The sequence below is a fragment of the Rhineura floridana genome, chromosome 18 (genome assembly GCF_030035675.1).
Source record: "Rhineura floridana isolate rRhiFlo1 chromosome 18, rRhiFlo1.hap2, whole genome shotgun sequence".
In the NCBI taxonomy this organism is placed as follows: Eukaryota; Metazoa; Chordata; class Lepidosauria; order Squamata; family Rhineuridae; genus Rhineura; species Rhineura floridana.
This window is the reverse complement of record NC_084497.1, coordinates 9,326,577-9,333,845: the sequence shown is the minus strand read 5'-3', so window position 1 is coordinate 9,333,845 and position 7,269 is coordinate 9,326,577. Positions and strand designations below refer to the sequence as shown.

The 7,269-nt window shown below is 46.9% G+C and overlaps 1 protein-coding gene across 4 annotated transcripts in view; it reads left to right on the top strand.

The window, feature by feature from the left end:
* The first annotated feature begins 1,362 nt into the window (after positions 1 to 1,362).
* The window catches only part of RFXANK (regulatory factor X associated ankyrin containing protein), a 12,476-nt gene continuing 6,569 nt past the window's right edge, over positions 1,363 to 7,269 (top strand). Inside the window, exons 1-6 of one of the 4 annotated variants that reach the window (XM_061601999.1) lie at positions 1,363 to 1,496; positions 3,416 to 3,625; positions 4,627 to 4,710; positions 5,718 to 5,783; positions 6,590 to 6,690; positions 6,781 to 6,906. In XM_061601999.1, the coding sequence (XP_061457983.1) occupies positions 3,481 to 3,625; positions 4,627 to 4,710; positions 5,718 to 5,783; positions 6,590 to 6,690; positions 6,781 to 6,906 (522 nt within the window). In that variant the 5' untranslated portion in view covers positions 1,363 to 1,496; positions 3,416 to 3,480. Of the gene's footprint in view, positions 1,631 to 3,408; positions 3,626 to 4,626; positions 4,711 to 5,717; positions 5,784 to 6,589; positions 6,691 to 6,780; positions 6,907 to 7,269 lie in introns of all 4 variants that reach the window. The other 3 variants (XM_061601997.1, XM_061601998.1, XM_061601996.1) reach the window with 3 other exon arrangements.

The window sequence follows — 7,269 nt, the reverse complement described above, 5'->3', positions numbered from 1 at the left end:
GAAGAGTCTTCTCCCATGCTTCCTTGTCCTTTCCTGCTGATTGGAGCCAATCAGAGTGAAAGGAGGTGAGTCAACCAGACTCTTCTCAGTAGCTATCATGAAGGAACCCTGCACCTCTGAATTTGCCACTACACTACGGGTGCTAGGTCGTAGATGAGCTCTACAGCCTGCAGAGAATTAGACCAGCTGAATGCCTGCCTGCTGTTCAAAGCCTCTGGGTTGTATTCAACGTTCATCATGCTCAGAACGGATGGATTGAAATGAATGGACATGGCCACCTTAAGTCCATTAATTTCAATGGGTCTCCTCTTGAATAGAATTTGGCTGGAGCCAACCCTCTGGTTTTGGGGAGGGGGTGTGAGGTGGAAGGTTATCAATTTTAGTAGATAAACAGGCTGATATTTATTAGTTGGGAGATGGCCTGGTTGAATTATAGTATTACCTGTTCTGTTAAAAAAAAGTTTGGAGTGCATCCAACTAAATTTTACTCAGAGAAGACTCATTGAAATTAATGGATCTATATGTTAACCATATCCATTAATTCCAACGGGTCTCCTCTTTGTAAGGACTAGCGGTGGCCACAACCCTTTATGTGTAGCATTGCCAAATTGTAGCTTTGAGTTTTAAAATGTCACAACATGGATTCTCTTTTCTCGTTTTATTGTTTTGAACTGTGAGCCACTTTGGATTTGCCCGGAAGAGCGGCTGACTCAATGCTAATTAATTAAATTATAATTAAAATAAAAAATTCTGGAGGTTTTTTGTTTGTTTGTTTGTTTAAAGCAGTGATTCTCAAATGGTGCGCCGCAGCACACTGGTGTGATGCAAGAGGTGGCTAGGTGTGCCACAAATATTATGAAAGTATATTTTAAAAATGAGAAGAAACCCATCTGTATGGAGATTTATTACATCCATGATCAATTAATAGCTAGGCTAGGCCCCTAGGGTAATCGTTATTATTGTACACAGCTAGCAAACAAAGCTCATGTCTCACATGACCATGCTTAATTTATTAAAATAAGGTAAGTAATAGTTTTCTATAGTTTAAGTTATTTTTATTCATAGTTTAAAATATTCTGGCGCACTTCATGTACAAAATTAAAAATATATTAATATATTTTTATTCATAGTTTAAAATATATTAATATATTTTCATGAAGTGCGGCAGAAAATTTTTATATGTTTCACAGGGCGCCGCGAACCAAAAACGTTTGAGAACCAATGGTTGAAAGCGACGAACGCAACGGCTGGCCCTTTAACGCCGTTCGAGTGGAGCCCGCCTTGTTTTCGTTGGTGGCGGCTGATTGGTGGAGCTGGAGGGCGGGGCGGAGGCCAAGCCGGCGCCGCTCATTCATAACCAAAGCCTCCTTCCGTAACCTCATTGAGAAGCTCTCTTAAAGAGCCAGCGCACCCCGTTGCAACTCAGCTAGATGCATTGTGGGAAGAGAAAGTTACTTTCAGTTTTGCACCAAGGGACGGAGGCGGCAGCGGAAAAGGTGCGTTGGGGGAGAGTGGGGGCACCACCACAATTCTAATTATTATTGCTATAACCGACTTTGATCAAGGCTGGACCATAACAGGCAGCGATGCCTTGACGTTGCAGGCTCCATTTCCCTTCTAAGGGAGACAGGTGAGTTTTTACATCACAGGTAGGACCATGTGCCACAAGGGGTGACTTAAGAGTAGTTGCAATAGACCATGGCAAGGAGCTTCCCCCCCCCCAGTAGGAGGGCCGTATTCCTTTCTGGGCAGCCTTCCAGGGGCCGCTTACAAGAGGCGGACGGAGGCCAGGGGCAAAAGTGGGCTAGGTTCGTTTCTGACACGCTCCTCTCTATCCTGGCATCTAAGAGGCATCACCAGCGTTCAAGCCCATATTCCAGCCAGGTGAAAACACTCAAGGAAGGGGTGAAGTAGGGCAGTGAGGGGCGTGGGCTGAGGAGAGGCCCGGGGGCCAGGTAGAGAGGCCTGGAGGGCCACACATTCAGGCTTCAGGGCCTGTGGTTTCCCCCCCCCCCGCAGGAGACAACATTTTGCTGCTTAGGTCCGTTGCCCCAGTTTGCAAGGGGTCTTGATGCTTCCCCCACCAGCATGCAAGCAGATATCCCACCTCTCAAGTTCTCCCCCCCACCGGCAATGTTGGCTGTCTCATTGCCTTAACGTCACCGCCACCATTTAGTGTGCAGCTTTAGGAGCCCTCCCTCTGTCCAGCCTAGCAGGCTGGCCCCCCAAGACTCTACGCAAGCCTTTGGCTTTTCCTTCTCTTGTGTTTTTTGTTTTTACTGCGGGGCGATCAATGTGCACTGTCATTCCAGAGTGGATTTTCTTTTTTTTAATGATTCCATAAAGGAAGCCACAGACCTGATTTTACAAGATATGAACAGGGTGGCTCACGACAGATGCTGTTGGAGGTCGCCGATTCATAGGGTCGCCATAAGTCGTAGCCGACTTGAAGGCACATAACAACAATTTAGATCTCAAACGACCGTCTTTTTTTTTTATCTTGGGGACAGGGATCCTGTGGCTTTCTAGATGCAAAAGCTTTGGTGTTAGACCACTAGTGTGGCATGCAGAGGGTCCCAGCAGGGCCGTCACCAGAGGGCAGCCAGTTTGGGTCCTGGCCGAGGGCCCCTGCAGGGCCCCTCCTTAGGCTAGGAGGGTAGCGCTCCCATTCTGTGATCCACGGCAGCGTCAGCTTCCAACACTGCTGTGGATCACAGAGAGGGAGTTCCCAGGCACCCCCCCCCCCATACAGTCAGTGCAGGCTTCAATAAGCCTGCATGCATGCTCCACCTGCCTCTCCTGTTCCTGTGAATGACGTGCACGCATGCCTGCCATCAACAAAGATGGTGACAGAGGCTTCCGTAAGGAGCTGACGCCCCCACCGCCATCTTGGTTGATGGCAGACATGTGCACCCAGCGCACCTGCCATTCACAGGGTCAGGAGTAGGTGGACGCACGGGCAGGCTTACTGACTCTGCGCTGCCTGTATGGGGGGGGGGGTTGGGCTATGGCACTGTGGCCTGGGGCAGGTTCAATCCCTGGCTTCTCAAGGTAGCCCCCTGCCCCACCAAGTCTGAAACTCTGGAAAACTGCCACCAGTCTGTGTAGACCCTCCTGAGCTAGGTGGACTGAGAGTCTGATTCTGTATAATGCAGCCTCCTCTGTTCCTGTTAATTCAGCTGTTACTCAGAAGCATGAGGTCTAGAACCTTACTTTACCACCCTTCCCCTAAAGATAGAGACCATGCTTTGTAAGCAGGCAGTCCCAGGTTCATTCCCCAACGGCATCTCCAGGTAGGGCTGGGAATAGCTCCCTGCCTGAAACCCTGCCTCTGCTAGTCAGTGCAGACAGTACTGGGCTATATAGACCAATGGTTTCCTATGTTCTTCTTACTTTGTTGTCCAAAAGTTTTCAGGGCTTTGAGGACCTGCCTATGCTTTGGGAGGCTCTGTGAGTTCTCCGAGAGATCCCATCGCTGAAATGACCCAAAGCGACACCTTGAGAGACCCGGAGTTGTCCGCCAGCGACCCGGAAGATGACAGTCCCTCAATAATCCTGCAGTTATACCCATACACGGAGGGCAAAGATGATCTGAACGCAGATCAGGGCGGTTCTGCCCCAAATGGTAAGTCACTAAATCCGGAGCGTTGAACGAAGAAGAAAAATGGGATAATTTGGGATAATTTCTCTTTACATCCTGATTACAGAATTCAAAATGGAAATGCTGGCTTCATTTGCAGGTCACGATCAGCCATAAACCAGGGAAGAGGACCATGCGGCCCTCAGATACTGTTGAACTGAAATGACCAAGCAGCCATCAAGGCCAGTGGTCAGGGACGATGGGAGTTGCTTTGTCCAGCAACATCTAGAAGGAAGAAAGAAGAAAAAAGGGGGGAACCCCAAGACACTAGAAAAATATATTTTATTCAAGAGCCCAACGTGTTTCAGCCACTGTATTCAGGCCTTCATCAGGGGCTGTAAATATGATAAAACAGCAGGGACAAACTGAAGGCCTGTATATAGTGGCTGAAAAGTGTTGGGCTCTTGAGTAAAATATAAAATACTTTTCTGTCATCTTGGGGTTCCCCCCTTTTTTCTTCTTTTTCCTGGGTTTGGATGCTATCCACTTTCATCTGTTGGTTAACATCTAGAAGGGCCACAGATGTTTCCAAGTGCTGATGTGGACTGCAAGCCTCTGGAGGTGGAAGAAGTGCCCATTTTGCAAAGCACCACGTAATTCTTTCTGTGTTTATCCTGCCTCGTTTACCTTCACTTGTACCCCCTTATTTTGAATTTTTGATTGCAAGCCTTTTGGGGCAGAGATTTCTGTCTTGCACTTTGAAAGAAGTGGTCAGAGACATAGTCCTGCAGAAATAGTTAATAGTAGGCTGAGGCCTGGTTAAAAACAGCGTGTTCTGAATTTCCACTGATGAACCAATGTTCATTTGTTGAATCCTCTTCTCCCTCCAACCTCCAGAGTAATCCTATCCAATTATAGCTCTGTGAAAAGCATGGAGGGAAATTGCTCCCCCCCTAGAGCTTTTAGGATTTGTTTGGATAACACTGTTGTTGTTTTTACAAAGGTTCCTGGTTTAACATCTGTTATTCCTTCTTTAAAAAATACAGATGGAGGGATCCTGAAGCTTTCCACAGCCCTGACAAACCGGCAACGAGGGAATGAAATGTCTGCCTTGCCGGCCACTCTGGACAGTGAGTTATTCCAGGGCTACAAAGCATCCTGTTCTGGTAGCTGCCCATGTTGAGCTGCAGAGGAAAGAATGGGGGGGGCTGAAGGGGGAGAACTGTCTTGAGTGTTTTTCTTTAGACGGAAGAAATGGTGGCCTGAATTCTCCTCCGTTTCTGTAGTTCAAGAGGTCTAGCCCCTTGAAGGAGACGTGTTGTTAAGTTCAGTTAAGATTCAGGATTATGTTGTACTGCTTTTTCCAGAAATGACTTACCAAGCAACTTGTTAAATTGATGGTTTAGACCGTTTTTTCTGTTGTTCAAGAAAGCTAGCTCCTTGAAGGGAAAAATCTGTTGCATGCTTGTTAAGATCAGCCAAGGCTGAGGATTTTGTTAAGATCGTCCTACACCTTATACACCCAGTCGATCATTGCACTCTGCAGATGGGACCATCTTATCAGGAGGTCTATTGTGCACAATATAGGAAGCTAATCTTTAGTGTAGTGTCACCTATCCTTTGGAATCCCCTCCCCTTAAATATTAGGCAGGTGCCATCTGTGTTACCTTTTTGGTGCCTACTGAAGACCTTCCTCTTTCAACAAGCCTTTTAAATAGAGACTTTATCCCAGTCTGCATCTGTGCTGGAATTGCTTTTTAAGAAGTTTTTACAGATGCTTTGTTTTAATAAGTCTTTTGTTTTTAAAATGTTTTAGAGTGTTTTTAGTGTTTTGTTTGCCATGCTGGGCTTCTTCTAGGAGGAAGGGCGGGATATTAAATAAATAAGGTGTGTTCCCCAGAACTGACTTCCCAAATGACTTGGGTAAACTGATGGTTTGTAACGCCTTTCATGCCATTCTTTTTCCTTACGGAACAGAATGGCTTGCATTTATTTGCATACTTTATAAACAAATAAGTGAGTAATAACTTTAAAAAACTGACTGGTGGTTTGGATTGCGTGCAACTCCTTGCTATAATGTTTTATTTTATACCTCACTTCATTTCTTGATGATGTTCTCTCTGTTTCTGAATTCTAGCTCTGTCTGTTCACCAGCTTGCTGCACAGGGTGAGCTTGCCCTGTTGAAAGAGACTCTACGGAAATGTGAGTTGTGGATACCCATCCCTCACCCACCTCCTCCTGATTCCTCGGGCCCACCAGCAGACCTCGGGCCAGTCGCCGCCCCTCAGGCTTACCGACCTCACGGGGTTTGCTTATTACTTAAGGCACTGATATACTGCTCGTAGAATCATATAAATAAATTGCTTAAATAATAAGCAGTCACCTTAAATGGGCTCCCACTGGGAGGAAGGGCGGGATATAAATCTAATAATAAACAAATAATTAAAATTTCTACGTGACGTGCTTAAAAACAAGTCGTGCATAAAATGAAGTAGTAAAATCATCGTAAAACTGAACGCCACCTTAAAATGCCTGCTGGAACAAGAAAGTCTTTGTCATACACCTGAATTTCAGCAATGAGGGTGCCTGTTGTATCTCAGGTGGGAGGGAGTGCCACAGGCTTGGGCCCACAACGCTGTGAGTCTCAACCACAGGGGGTCCCCATCAAAGACTCCCCCAAAGCTCTCAGTGATCGGGCAGGGATATAAGGGATCAGGCGGTCCTTAAGATATCCTGGATCCGGTGTGTACCGTATCCTGAAGGATAAAAGTCAGAGCTGAGATTAGACCGTGATGCAATTCAGGCTTGAATTTTAAACCCTTCTGCCCTTCTCTGTTCCAAAGTGGTGTCCTCGGAAGCAGGCCAAATTGATTCCCAGTAAGCACAAGGATTGCTGCCTTTAAGGCCTGTTTCCAGCTCCTCTGGCCTGGAGAGTCAGGTGAACAGGCTGGGTGGGCTGAATCTGGCCGTTTCCACACCCTTGTGCTAAAAAAATATATGTTTTGTAGGCGAGCACCTGCTGAATAAGCCCGACGAACGAGGCTTCACCCCACTGATGTGGGCTGCGGCTTTTGGGGAGATTGAGACAGTGCGCAGTATGCTGGAATGGGTAAGAAAGATCCGCAGGGAGGTAGGGAGACAGCGGGGTGTGCGTGTAGAATCTGCCTTTAGGATTGCAATCCCCGTGTCCTCTTTGCAGGGTGCTGATCCCCACATCCTCGCAAAGGAGCGGGAGAGTGCCCTGTCGCTTGCCAGCACCGGCGGCTACACAGACATTGTCATCTTGTTGCTGGAGAAGGCCGTGGACGTCAACACTTATGACTGGGTAAGTGTCGCAGTGGAGGCTTGGACGGTAGGGCAGGTGGGACTCCGCTCTGCCAACCTGAGTCTGCTTTCAGCCAGCCCTGACTTACCTACCTCCTTAACAACCAGCCCAGGCTGTCGGCTCCGTTCTCCTCTGCCCTTTGTGCTGCTTTTGCAGAACTTTCCTCTTCTCCCAGGCATTTTAGGATGTGTTTTTAAATTGTTTTTAAACAAATTTAAATTGTGTTTTTCAATTTTGTTTTGGGTTTTAAAATTTGTATATTTGTTTTTAATGGCTGTAAACCGCCCAGAGAGCTTTGGCTATGGGGCGGTACACAAATGCAATAAATAATAAATAAATAAACTCAGCCAGGAGGGCAAAGCT